Raw genomic sequence first — 14,139 nt, forward strand, 5'->3', positions numbered from 1 at the left:
GAGGGGAAAAAAAGAGGGGAAAAAGGAAGGATGAAAAGAAAGGAGCCATAAAGCAAAACTAAGAGTAATGAAGAGAAAAAGATATGAAGCTGCCCTGTTAGGGGCAGAGCATTTTATAAAATGGATGGATGAGCGAACAGATGAATGGAGAGAACGATGAGCGGAAAGTTGAAGCGAAGCTAAACAATTCTGTAAGTCATTTACATAAAAAAGTTTAAAAAAAAAAGATTTCAAGAAAACTATAAAGTGCATAAAGTCTAAAGTAATAGCCCTCATTTTCTAAAGATGATGCACATTTTAGAATTTGAAGTTTCGACCACAAACAGTTGAGGGCTAGTTAGCGACAGAAAAACTGCAAAATAATAAAAATAAGAGGCGAAGTTAACAGGTGTGACGACTGTCGAACGACCTGCAGCTGCACATGGACCGTCAGTAGCAGATGCCTCAGCTAAATGCAGCTACCCACTTTAATGATCACTCTGAGCACCGAGAGTAAGTCTGCTCATTAAGTCATCTGCAATGTTTGTGTTGACATCTTCCTGATATCTGCAGACAGCTGTTAGCAGGCGTTAGCTCCCCTGCAGGCACAGACTGATCACTGTTCACACCACTTCCACAGCGTCACATCTCGGAACCGGAGATAATCAAAGTATTAATTTTTTTTTTTATCCCGAAGTACAAAGGGGCCACACAAAGTAGATATTAGGGCAAAAGTGAACACTCACTACGCGATTATTTGAAGCATAAAATGTCCTGCTAAGCATATATATTCCATCGCACGTGTCGTTTCATTGTAACGTGCATCATCCCATGACCAATAAAGATTTTAATTTCAATAATAAACGCTAAAAGATCTGCTAAAAATCATCATTTGTCAGCAATAGTTAGTTTAGCTTTATCTAGTTTTATTAAGAATAAGATCTCTTTTGTCAGCTAGACCCAACTACCTTAACAGTCATACAGATAAGAAATATGAGCGAGTAACCTTTTCCATATTATTTACAGTGGTGAATATGATTGCTGTCTTGTGCATTGAATTGAATGAAAGGCCAAAACATGATTCAGGCTAATATTAGTAGTCAGCTTGTGTACTTTAGCGACTTTTCTTGTGTATTGTTATTATCGGGGGTTGAAGTGTCCCTGGGGAAAGACCCTAAACCTCCTAGAGCCCATCCCCCAACCACACAGTGCCAGTCCCAAGCCCAGTAGAAATTAGGGAGAGCATGCGTTAGGAACAGCATCCACGGTAAAACTGTGCTGAATCAACATGCGAGCTGATGATCCACTGTGGCAAAAAAACAAACGGATTACTAGGCAAAACCTTTAGTTAGGTGGCAGTATCATGTTAGGTCAGTCTCTGTAGTGCTGGATATTAAAGGCTAATATGGTGAACGTGGTCAAAATTATGATCCAATCTTTAGGATGTTAGCATTGTAAATGTGAACATACAAGCCTCCTCCTGTTATTAAAAAATAGCGATTAACAATATGGTGGACTGGACACATTTGGAATCGCTGTTGTATTTGCTTGGTGTTTTAAAAAAGAAAAAAGTTTCCTCTTTGAACCAAACTTCAGGGCTGGATAAGACATCACCAAGAAGGCGTGCATACAGCACCAATCAGATAATGGACTACAACCCAGCAAAGAAGGTCTACACTCCCAGTGACCCCAGCTCTGTGGCACCAAAGAATCCACTGAGGAGAGCCAAAGTCCAGGAGCTCGCCGGTCAGATGAGCTCGGAGCATGAGACCCAGTGGAAGAATGACTACCAGGTGTGGTTCCACATTGTAGAGTCATATTGAAGTGATTGTTTTTAAGGTGTAGGTTTTATAAGGGATTGCAAAATCCAGTATTTAATAACCATGCACATGCTGTATGTGTTGAAGAATAATCAGGTTTAGTTACAACGGCAGGCCAATCTTATTTTGTATCTGGAGAGATGATGTTTGTATTCATGTTGTGCAGACAAATTATCCAGCCATCTGACCCTTGTGTGGACTGGTGTATAATGAAGAATAATGAACAATATGTTCTTCTCAGTAATGAAGGGCAAACATAGGAATTGTAATTAGGTTTGAATTACTCAGGGAGCATCTTAGTATAACTGAACAGTATTCACCATGGAATTATATCTTGGTAAATCCAGCTGAGGATCCATTGTCCTTGTGCCATCATTAATGAGTCATTATAATCAGTCATTATAATAAGTAAAAAAAAATTTAATTGTCATTTTGTTTGTGCATAAATTATATAAATATATGGAAAGATACAGTTTCTCTAAAATATATAAATCAACACTCTGCTTCATCACATTTTACGTTATACACGTTACTAATCCATTTTATCTCATCAGTATTTAAGCAGAAGCCATGAAACTGATTACCTACTATAAAACTATTAATTGTGCAGTTTTACGGAAAAACACTAAAGGTGTTTTTCTTTCAGCTTCTTAATTGTAACCGTAATTGTAAACTGCAGCTTTGAATCGCGTGATAGTAAACTGAATTTCTTTAGGTTTTGTTCAATTGGTCCAAATAGCCAGAATTACAGATCATATTCCTTATTAAAACCAATGATAGCACTGAGGCCATTTTAAGCTGAGGAAATTTTGTTTTCAGCCACAGCTAGCGAGCCTGTGTGCCACATCTTCCAGAGGGCATCCAGCCAGCTGTCACAGGCCGCTCCCTCAGCAGGAGCCGTCTCTGCAGCAGGAAGCCGACTCAGAGCTTCATTTCCACCACCCACCTCAGGAGAACCCTCTGGCCAGCACCAGTGGTGTGCAGCCTGCAGCTCGCAACGCCACCGGGGATGATGGATCCAGATCATCCACTGACAGCCCATCTGTTGGCAGCAGTGGAGATACAGGTGAGACTGCAAGTACCATCAGGCTATATTCATTAAAAATGACATTTATTCAAGGGATTCTGATCTTAAAGCCATACAAGATGTGTTTTTATTTTTATTTCATTTTCTTTGCTTGCATACAAGAATATCTACAAGCCTACATAAATGAAATGTTCATACTGGAGAGCTCTGCACAATTTATGGACTGCGTTATTCCAGGCTCATTTCAGTTTCGGACATTTCAAGAAATACAGTGTTTCCATAAACTGGCAGTCGGTTATACAGGTACACACCTAGATAGTGTCATAACCATATGTGTAGGTTTGCCTGTGGTAAGTGGAGTTTAATGCAAAGGACCCTTCAGGGCTCTGTAGTACAGCACAACTTTAACAAATGATTTATTGTAGTTTGTCACCCCGGAGAGCTTCTCACCGCTTCCTGAGAGAAGCGAAATACTTAAATATCATGATCTTACATAGAGTTAATACTGAAAGGGGAATATTAAAGAATATTATTTATAAAATTAGATTATTCTGGACTAACTGGATTTTATTCAAAATGTTTGCGGAGCTGAAATGTCATATCTTGGTATAGTTGTTTAGACCTTTGCCTGATATTCTTCAGTAGTTTTGAATTTATAATTTTGGACTGACTTGGAATTATGAGACTTATCATGAGAGAAACTAAAACAAATTGTGATTTGTCACACATGATTGGTTTGTTTGACAGCATTCATGTCACATTTTGGGAACTATCTAAAAACAGGCCTGGTTCTTTCTTAAGGTGAAACAAATACAACAAACAGCAAATGTGAAGCTCAATAATTAATATTTTATATCGTGTTTTTACAAAAAAAGTATTTCTAGGAACCTGTTGTGGAAGTCTTGTTTCCCCTTGATGGTGTTCAAGTGTTTCCATTATTGTTGTTAAGGCTTAGGTTTGGTTATCACAGAGATTAGCTGTTGGGGTCAGTTTAATAAGTTTGATAGACATGAAAATAATAACATATTAGTGTAAAAACAGACTTTGAAGCACCTAGAGTTGCTGTTTGGACAGATACAGGATTGTTGCCTTCATCTTAAACTAACCTAGTTGGCTGCGGACTCATATCCTCATGTTTGCTAAACTAGACTAATACTGAACTTATCATGTAAGTTTTACAAACATATACAACTATTGATTTGCCTGAATACTTTACGTCAAGGGAAATTGGTTTTGGATAGATAAAATGAAAACTAATGGATATGTTGACTCTGATATGACAATCCAAAATTCAAAATGCTAGATTCCCATCTTGCCAGATAAGTGAGCACAATGGTGGAGAACAGAAAATATTCTTCTAAATTTGGAGGCCAAACTAAAGATTATCCAGGAGATGTAACAGCTTTTGAGGTCCATGGAAGCAGGCTGAACAAAGAGAGCCTTGAAAACTTAAAAATAAATTAACATAAATCAGAAATCATATCTTGCTCCTGTGATATTTCAGATGGTTATGGTCACCAGTTATGTCAAGCAGAAACCCCGCAGGATACCCAAAGACCGGATATGGGTGCTGCCAACCAGCACAGAGGGAACTGCAAGGCCGTGGTTTCTGGACTGCTGTGTGGAAAACCCATGAAGTGGGAGGTGGTCTTTGATATCGAGCCCTTTCTGAACGGCCGGGAACGTGAAGAAAAGGTTCACGAGGAGCTTTGGAATGAGACCTTCCACCACCTGGCAGGGCGCTCCATCATACATGACTTTGAGCACATGGTGGATAAGGAGTGTGAGATCGAGCATGGTGAGCTTTATGTGAATTCCAGTATTTAAGGACGTGAAGTAAATTTTGAATTTCAAAATCATAAATGATACAACAGGAGTAGCCCTACTCTCCAAAGAAAATTTGATATTTAGCTGTTGTGTCAATCATCTGCCTATTTCACGTAATGTAGGTGTTCAAAGAAACTGCTCAACATTTTGAGAGTATTCTGATTTGTTTTATTTTCGAGATTTAAAAGAGCAGATCACTGTCATATTTGTTTTTTTTTGTACAGCTTAAACAAATGAAATATATTAGTCATAACTGTGCTGTATAGATGCATTTCCCAAAAGCTACATTTGTATATATGCTATGTACATCTTGAACTATATAGGTCATGTGTCATGCAATTCTATGATAGGTTTTACAAACATTTTATACTTATATTGATTGTCATAACTTACAGGCTCCGGCAGGAAGTACCAGCTCTATGCTATTCACACCAGCAAAGCCTGCAACATACTGAGCAAATACACAGCTTTTGTCCCCATCGACCTGGACACTAATGAGTATTTGCACACATGTATTGAATACATTAGCCACGGTAAGTGTCCATGGATTTAATACCAAGAAGTACAACCCACTGTCTTCTGTTTAAACTGAATAATGTTGTCCAGCATTCAACTGGAACAACTTCTCTTAAGTTCAAATTCTATTGTTTGCAGTTTACCAGTTATAAATTATTGTTTAGTCTCCAACTTCTGTTGTACATCCTTGTACAATGACAATGAAGTTTGTACAAATGCACATATTTGCTTACTGGCTGAGGGTTTGCTGAGTAACACTTTCTTAAGAATATGTGTTATAGCTTAAAAAACAGGTAACAGGAGGAAACAGCTAGTGTGGTTCTGTTGAAATCTACATGTATAAGCTCCTGTTTGAAGCAAATGTAGTTACCTTAAATTGCTTTTCCGAATTGAACCAAACAATGTGGTCTGTTAATTACAGATCTGTGTGGTAACACAATGGCAAATCAGAAAACAAATAAAATTGTTTGTGAGGGACAGCAAATTTATTTGTCCAGCGTATTGCGAATTTGGTGTTTTTCCAACTCCACATATTCTCTAGAGAAATCCGTGGTCACTACGACGTTGGTTTTTATGTTGCCTAAATTAAAATATCTATTCAACATGAAACACTTTCAAATTGAGCAACACATGTGCAAGCAAGCTTAATTATAAAAAATTCTATATATTTTGTTTTCAGGTGAGGGTCTGAAGAGGGGCTCACACACCAGCTCGCGTTCAGGGAGCAGAAAGAACAGAGGTTACTCCATCGGACTGGGTCGCTCTCAGTCTGGTGGCATGTCCGAGGAAGATGTCCTCCTGCCCAACAGTAGGCAGCGTTTTAAATTTTTAGACCACATTTTTGACCCTATATATTTAAACGTCAGAAATACTTTAGGATTAATTTCAAGATCTCCATCCAATGAGCAATACAACAGAAAGAAAGGAGACAGGTTATACGTTAAAAGGAATGTATCTGTAATTACTTGGGGAGAAGGTGATATGATATTTCTTACCATTTCTGTTTATGTATTCAAATGTAATTAATTCTTTATTTGAAATGGAAAGGTTGCAACTTAACATGGGCAACGCTGCGAGCTATGAGATACTGAGCACTCACAAAGCTGTTTGCTGTTTTACTTTAAAAATACTCCTACAGCCTTTTAATTTATTTTTTTTTTAGTGGCGTCATAGCAACAGCAGGAGCTAAGACTAGTACACTGCTTGAGAATCTGCTTGGCACTGCTGTTTAAAAAAAGAAAGTGGGCACAGATGCAGATCCCTGTTGCCTGATAATACCACTTAAAATTTAGAGGGCAGAGTTTGTATGAAGCACATCTGGGAGTCAATTTTCAATGTTTTTAATCATTGCTTTAGGTGGAGAGGATGGTGTCTCTCCGTGCAGCACCCCCTCCTCCGCTGGCTGGGAGAGATGCAGCTTCACAGAGGGTAAGTGCAACGCATCAGCTCGGTCAGTGAATTTGATGTATGCCATCAATTTTCCTCCACAAAGACCTCTGACATAACCTGTCTGGCCACCTCGTGTCATTGTTACACTGCTCCGAATGTGAAACACGAGATTATTGACGCTCTATTCCCCCTTCTTGTAAGTGATGACAGAAGTCGACACAATTTTGTGGCTTGTATTGACAAACACTGTCTGGGCCTTTATTAAAAAAAACAAAAAAAACAATGAGCAAATGGTGAAGGCACAAAATACACAGAAGAAGTTTTTCACCGCAGCTGGAATGTATGTCCTCTGTTGTCACTTACAGCTCAGTGGGAGTGTTTTCACTCTTCATAATGTGAGACTCACATTGAGAACAGAAACAGGAGAAAGTGGCGGAAAATGCCACAGCTTCTTTCTCTCTCTCCCCCCACCTTCCCTTGTCTAACTGTGTTTCTGCCTCTAAGCCTCCCAAAGGAGTCCATCTGTGACCTCCGACCAATCCCAGAAATCAGTGGAGAGCCTTTTTTCTGCCAGGTGGGTGACTGGAGACTGACTGGCAGCATAATTGTGTTGTAGCTGTGGTGCCACTGCATGGTCATACGCAGGGTCTTAAGCATTGTAATTCTTTTTAGTGCCGCCTCTATCACCACACATTAACATGTCCATCTTTGTCCATGGTTTTGACTTTTAGACAGTGGTGGAGGAAGTACTCAAAAAAACTGTACTTAAGTAAAAGTACAAATACACAAACAAAAAATGTACTCTAATAAAAGTAGAAGAGCCACACCGACATTTCTGCTAAAAAGTAAGTAAGTACATGATTTATAATTTATTTAAAGTATTAAAAGTAAAAGTAATGGTATTTTTCCATGTCCCCTTCTGTGGACCAGTGCTGCTTTATGTTTGTTGTTAATCACGTGTAAATCATTGTTCTATTTTTTTGTCCTACTAAAATCCCTGACTATCATATATCAACAATGTCAAATGTCATTGTTTTCCCTACTGTGGTTTCCCCCATTGTACAGTTAGGGTTCACACTAAAGTAGGCACTGACTGATTTGCTACAGCCAGGACCCCACAGATCATTTCACTTGCATTTGCCAGTAAAAACCACAGCATGTAAATGGAAAACATTATTTGGTTGCCCCATTATATTTTTTCTTCATTTAGAAATCCATGGTCAATACATCTCTGACTAACATTTCCCCACATGCTCTCCATCAGCATTTCCTTGTACCATGGCCAGTCAACATACCTAAGATCTCTGGTGGAGTCTGGTGGAGAATTCACATCAGTTTGGACAATATTTCTGTAGAGCACATTTATTCATTTTCATTTTGGAATGAAGAAACATGTCATCCAGTGGAGTAATGTTTGTCCAGCTGATAACTGTTAAGTGTTAAATTAACAATCTTTATTGTGACGGTGGCCAATATGTTTAATTTGTAAAATGATCTTCTTTTTATCTTTAATGAGGGAGAGACTATGGCAAGCCATTTGAGAATTTATCACATAAATTTGCTCCACTAATTCGCACTTTAAATGCTCAAACAGTTTGCCAAAAAAGACTGTGCCTGCCTGGACTTATTGGTTGATTAAAGTGATTCCTATCTCGCTATCAACTCGTCTATATTAACAAAATGAAAAAGTGCTGTATTGTGAAATGAGTTTAGCGATGTGACCATAACATCTTTGATTAGAAATGCAATGTTAAACATATAAAGATTTGTTCTTCAGTCAAAGTAGCCATAATTAAATGTACATAGGTAAAGTACAGATAAGTGAAAAATGTACTTAAATACAGTCACAAAGTACTTTGCTTTCAGTGCATTGGATTTCTTTTATTCATAAATCTTGAAATGTGCCCAAATCAAAAAAACAGCAATATTGGAACCTCCAGATGACTCATGTCATCTCATCCTGGTTGCGTGCTACACATACTGTACACTGTGATTTACACCTGCATTTGCTTCTCCTCTGTAAGGTTGGCCCTCAGCAGGACTCGTCTGTTGACTCGAGCTGCCAAAGGATTCATGTGTCGATCTCACAGCAAGTCTGGTGATTCAATTGGAGAGAGCGACAACGAGAGCAAAGACTACATTCCTCTGGTGGGGTAGCGAATCTATACATGTGAACATGTCAACAAGCATGCTTTTTTTTTTCCTTTTTTTTTTTTTTGGACGAACACTAATTTGAGCTGACTGTAGTTTTATCTGGAGACACGTATCTGTGTGAATCTGTGGAGCCGGTCAGAACATCACAAAACAAAAGGCAGCAGTAGCAGACTAGACTGAAAGCTTTGAGCATGTCATACGTGAGATTAAGATCCAAGCAGGATCTTTGCTGTTCTTTGCTCTCTGAAGGACACTATTAAAGGTGAACGATAAAATGAATAGAGATCATAAAAAAAAAAACAGGTCAGTGGCTAAATAGCAACAGTGTAATCAGACAGGTATGATTTGAAAAATGTACATTATATTGCTACTGTAGATAACAAAGAAATATATACATATTCATTTGTCATCTTTTTAGACAGTAAATAGAGATCGATGTTGTTAATTTTATCCATGAATGAAAACTGTTCTTGAGAACCAGGCAATCACTAGACTATCTTGAGCAGTAGAATACTCCTTTGTGTCCCTTGGGAGCCAAGAGCAATGTACAGACTTACTCCAGTACCAAAGGACCCTAGTTTGCCTGTGACCTTGTATGTAATGTAGAACATTCCACGTTTCTCATGTATTATTCATCACTTTCCAAAATCAGTAGAGAGAAAACACCTCAGGCTAAGCTGACATAGAAAACTGTTAGTGAAATAGCATGTTTCAAATGTATCAGTTTATCAATTTTACTGTTTGTCACGCCCATAAAATTCAAACTACCTACTCAAAATAAATTTCCGGGGCTTGAATGTACCCCTAACAAGTACCCCTAAACAGACGACTTGGTCAAAATGTGAACTAGTTCTTTCTGTGCAGGTGTTGTTGCAGTTGGCAAGCGGTGCCTTTTTTCTGGACACAGCTCTGTGTGATGCCATTAGCGTGCCCATGGACAAGCTAAAGTGGACATCCCCCTTCACCAGCCACCGCACCAGCCTGGGCCACCTGTCTCTCTCCAGCAGCCGCCACACGGACAGTGCTGAGGGAGGGTACAGATCACCCAGTGAATCGGAAATACACGAGCATCCTGCAGAACACACCGCCGGCATCCACAGCTGTTCACATCTGTCCAGGAACACCTGGGTGGATGCTGGTCCCTCGTTGTTAGGAAGTCCATCCACCACCGCTGAGCCTCCACTCTCCCCACACTCCCAGGTGGACAGTGGATGGAGCTGTGGGTCAGGGGGCTTGGAAACAGCACCCCCCGGTGGTGTGCATAAGAGGATGCTGCATCCGGAGAGCATGGTATGGGCCACCGCTGTGGCCCTTGCTTGGCTGGAGCATAGCTCCGCCAGTTACTTCATAGAGTGGGAACTGCTTGCTGCCAAGGCCAGCATGTGGCTGAATGCGCAGGACATCCCAGAAGGCCGAGATCTAGCCTCCATAAAGGCTGCTGCAAACCAGCTCTTCATCATTCTCAGGCACTGGGATGAAAACCTGCAACTGAACATGCTGTGTTACAACCCCAACAGCGTCTAAGACCTGCTAGTCCATGACTGAAAATATACAGCACTCAAGTACTCAACTCCATATGATACTATGCTAACTAAGGTTGTACTATTCTCTGTTCAGCAGTATGTCCTCTGAAGTCTGATTTTGCCGTTGCCTTTGTGAACACTGTGTATTTTGTTCTGTTTGCGTGCCAATCCTCCAAACATATCACAGGCTCTTCAGAGGCATCATGTGCAAGCTATTACCTCGCTGGTGCCATATACTGTAGCTCGGTCCCTGTTAGCAAAGGGATCTTATCCGAATTATGTCGCAGATTTAAGTTTGATGTAGAAGAATGTCAGTGTTAAATTAGTAGCATGCTGGACCACTTTCCATCAATATCTGAAAAATAAACTTTTACTGTCATCATATTGATGTTATGGGAAGAATGCTGAAAAAAAAAACGCTAAGAGGAAACTGTTCCATTGTTTTTACATCTTTACAGCATTTTCTGAATTGATAATAGAGTGGAACAAAATGTTCGACACAAACATGGCTATCAGTACTGTCAATCTTGTCTAATACCTGTTACCATTCCAATGTTTTAAAATCTTGCAGTTTAATTATAGCAGAGACAGAATAATATGCAAAACTAAACATAAAATATATGTTAAGATTTGATTTTTATTAAGTATGTGGCTTTAATGGGAATCTATAATGTGTCCCACAGGCATGTTATTGACTGTACTGTTTATTTAATTTATGTAATGATACATATACAATTGATATATTTTCACTTATTTTAATATTCCTGTCTTAGAGGTTTGATTGTGCGTTGATGACCTGGAGTCAGTTGCACCATCTGTTTGCAAGTAACATAGTGTTACTATGTAAGCGAATATTTACACATCAGTTGTGTGAAAGGATTTGCACCAAACAAAGTTGGTTTTGTATTTGCCAAATAGCTACAGTAACTGAAATAGCTTTAAAAGTTTTTGCCAATAGCACAAGACTTAATTAGACAATAATTTCACCGTCAGACTCGTTTTTTTTTTCCTTTTTGGTTTACCATTACTTGTTCCATTTTGGTAAACTGCCCCGACTAAAAGTGCGCTGACTCTGCTACAATTAGTTCTTCTTTGCAATGTACCAAACAGATGCAGTTGGTTATCACTGGATAATTTCATTCTAGGCAAAACATTAAAGTATGGAATTTTTGATGAAAGTTCTAAAAGTAGAATATTTTAGTACATTTCTGGAAATGTTTTTTTTTTTTTTTTTGATTGACCTAAATCCTCAAGTGGTATAGATATATATACCAGCTGGATATTCTGAGAAGGAGCACACATTTTCTAGCAAATGAACTCCCTCTAAACGTTCTCCTTTAGCTCGTGGCCATGTTGAAACGCTTGCCAAAGCACAAAAAATAAATGCATTCACGTGTCCCATTCTGGAAACCTCTGGGTTAGCAACTAGATATTTTCACCCTAAATTGTGAAACTGTAATACTAAACCATATTTCTAATTGTATATAAACTACAGCGCCATATTTACATTTAAAAAAATTGTTGACTGCTTTGGATTGGTCAACACTACGAATGTTTCCCAGCAACCAATCCATATGTTACTGAGATGGTTTTGTTTTTTGGTAGGACAAGTTTCCCTCAATAAGTGACTAATTTGAAACTGGCTAGAGTTTAACTTAGTAATGGGTTTACAAACAGCTGGTGCAACCTCATCCTAATATGGGCCGGGATCAACGGTTCTGCTGGAATATGAGAGGAACAGCGCCTGCTAGTTTGGCCATAGTCACCGCTCATTTACCGCAAGTGCCTAACTAAGGTTTCAATCAGCAGAAAATGCAGAACTGTTCACTGCAGGTCAATCAGTCTGGATAATGATTGATTCTGTTTCTTAAAAAAAACAAAAGGCATCGTTCTCAAACCTTTCTTGATTATGTTGGTGGCCTATGCAGGCATCTTTCAGTACTGATTTTTCCAGTTCCTTATTCCATTAGTGTTGTTTTACTCAGGTATTTGTTCGTTTTTTCTCACTCAGGCTGAGTTGCGTAGGTCCTTCTGCATGAACACAGGTGTTTATGTTTTGATGTTTTAATGAATGAATTGCTATATTGGAGCCAGTAGTGCAGTATTTTGCTCTCTGACATGAGAAGTAATGTAGATGTCATGCAGTAATCCTTTGTGCTGTAAAATGCAGTAGTAAGTGCAGCTGTAAAAACTGTATTTTTATGTACTGGGTGAGTTGTACAATGTGGTATCTTTTAACTTACTGTGTGTGCCTTTAGACATGATTGTTGACTGTTTGAGGCACTTGAAGGCTTCTGTTGTGTCTTTCTAACTGTTGATGCTATGGCCAGCTCTACAGGTGCATGTAATAAAACAACTACAACCAAAGGTGAGATTCTATTGCAATCATTGCCCCACCACTAATAATAAGAGATCCTTCAGGGATTGAAGCTTGGGCCCCTTCTCTTTTTTATATACACCCACTGTTGTTAGAGAATGTAAATAGTAGTAAGTACTTTTAATACTTATCGTTGTTTGCGTTTCTCTGTGGCGTCTGGTGACCTATCCAGGGTGGACCTCACCTCTTGCCTGACGATAGCTGGGATAGGCTCCAGACCCCCCCCCCCCCAATGACACAAGTAGGATAAGCTGTGACAGATAATGGATGGATGGATATTGTTGCTTGCTATTGCAAATTAACATATAGCCCCTGTAGCAGAAACAAGTAAACAGACCACATAGGTCACAAGATGGCACCCATGTCCCCAACAGTGGTGTTAATTCACACTTCTATACAGCTGGATGTCCCCACTGGGATCATGGATCTCAAACAGATAGTGAACAGCCACCTTTCGAGGCTCAGTCACACCAGCATTTAAACCTCTTGACATTTTGCAGTAAAACCAATTCATATCAATCAGTGCATTTGCTTTCAAGAGCAAAGTAAATCAGAACACATTTAGTTAAATTGACCTTGACACACAAATTTGCACTGCTGACTTGTTGCCGGAGGAAGCTTTTTGAGATTGAACCTTTACAGTTTTAGGTCCTGCTTAGGCTAATAAATCTGCTGTCATTCAGCTGCTTTCTCTGTCCTTCATCAGCTTCTCACTGAATGAAACGATTTACAATGATTACAGACAACACATTTAAAAAAGAAGCTAATGACTAACTCGCTTCAGCAAAGTCTACCTGAAAGCTGGACTTAAAATCTGAATTCAGTTCATGTCACTTGCTCTTCATCCTTTATTTTGTTGTTCCCTCTACAAGCAGGGCTACGAGCATTTTAGATAAAATCTCCCAAAATGACTCCCAGTCACTGCTCACAGTGTGTTTTTCATGATCACCAATAGTTACTTGACTCAGATAGAGCAGACACCTGTCACTTTGCACATACAACACTCAACACATCTACATATTAATTCACAAGTGTAGACCGCAAGGTTCTCTCAGTAGTGAAAGACATGCTGTATAAGTCCATTTGGCTCGGTAGATGATGTGATGTCAGGATGACACCAGCTGCACTGGTTGTATTTTCTTCCCACAGTGACATGACGCAAGCCTAATTTTCAACAAAGCTGCAATAATATGGCTCCTTGAAATCAAAGAGAGTGCTGATAATTAGAATGACGAGACATCATTTGGAGCAGCCACCCTATTACGAAGTAAAACAGGCCCAGCATGAGACACAGACTTTAAAAGGGTAGGGGGGCCACAATAGACGAGAGAGAGGGAAAGAGTGCGATAAGAAAAATGATGATCATCAACGGCTTATTACTGTAGTGCTAATTAGCACCTTCACCTGTGCTTCAGAGTTCAAATAAAAACCAAATAGTTCCTGATGGTGTTTAGTTGGAGGATTTAAAGATAACACACACGAGGAAATTAATTGGCAGTTTATTTACATGTATTGTGTTATTTCCAA

At 39.2% G+C, this 14,139-nt stretch overlaps 1 protein-coding gene across 2 annotated transcripts in view; it reads left to right on the top strand.

Annotated features, from left to right (window-relative positions):
- vwa5b1 (von Willebrand factor A domain containing 5B1) overlaps window positions 1-12,807 on the top strand; it is a 29,718-nt gene extending 16,911 nt beyond the window's left edge. The window contains exons 14-22 of one of the 2 annotated variants that reach the window (XM_067527270.1): window positions 1,576-1,772; window positions 2,619-2,865; window positions 4,331-4,624; window positions 5,049-5,186; window positions 5,849-5,977; window positions 6,526-6,597; window positions 7,063-7,132; window positions 7,290-7,403; window positions 8,583-8,697. In XM_067527270.1, the coding sequence (XP_067383371.1) occupies window positions 1,576-1,772; window positions 2,619-2,865; window positions 4,331-4,624; window positions 5,049-5,186; window positions 5,849-5,977; window positions 6,526-6,597; window positions 7,063-7,132; window positions 7,290-7,365 (1,223 nt within the window). In that variant the 3' untranslated portion in view covers window positions 7,366-7,403; window positions 8,583-8,697. Of the gene's footprint in view, window positions 1-1,575; window positions 1,773-2,618; window positions 2,866-4,330; window positions 4,625-5,048; window positions 5,187-5,848; window positions 5,978-6,525; window positions 6,598-7,062; window positions 7,133-7,289; window positions 7,404-8,582; window positions 8,707-9,576 lie in introns of those variants that run through there. The other variant, XM_067527269.1, reaches the window with a different exon arrangement.
- Window positions 12,808-14,139: the final 1,332 nt, after the last annotated feature.

The sequence above is a fragment of the Channa argus genome, chromosome 13 (genome assembly GCF_033026475.1).
Source record: "Channa argus isolate prfri chromosome 13, Channa argus male v1.0, whole genome shotgun sequence".
In the NCBI taxonomy this organism is placed as follows: domain Eukaryota; kingdom Metazoa; phylum Chordata; class Actinopteri; order Anabantiformes; family Channidae; genus Channa; species Channa argus.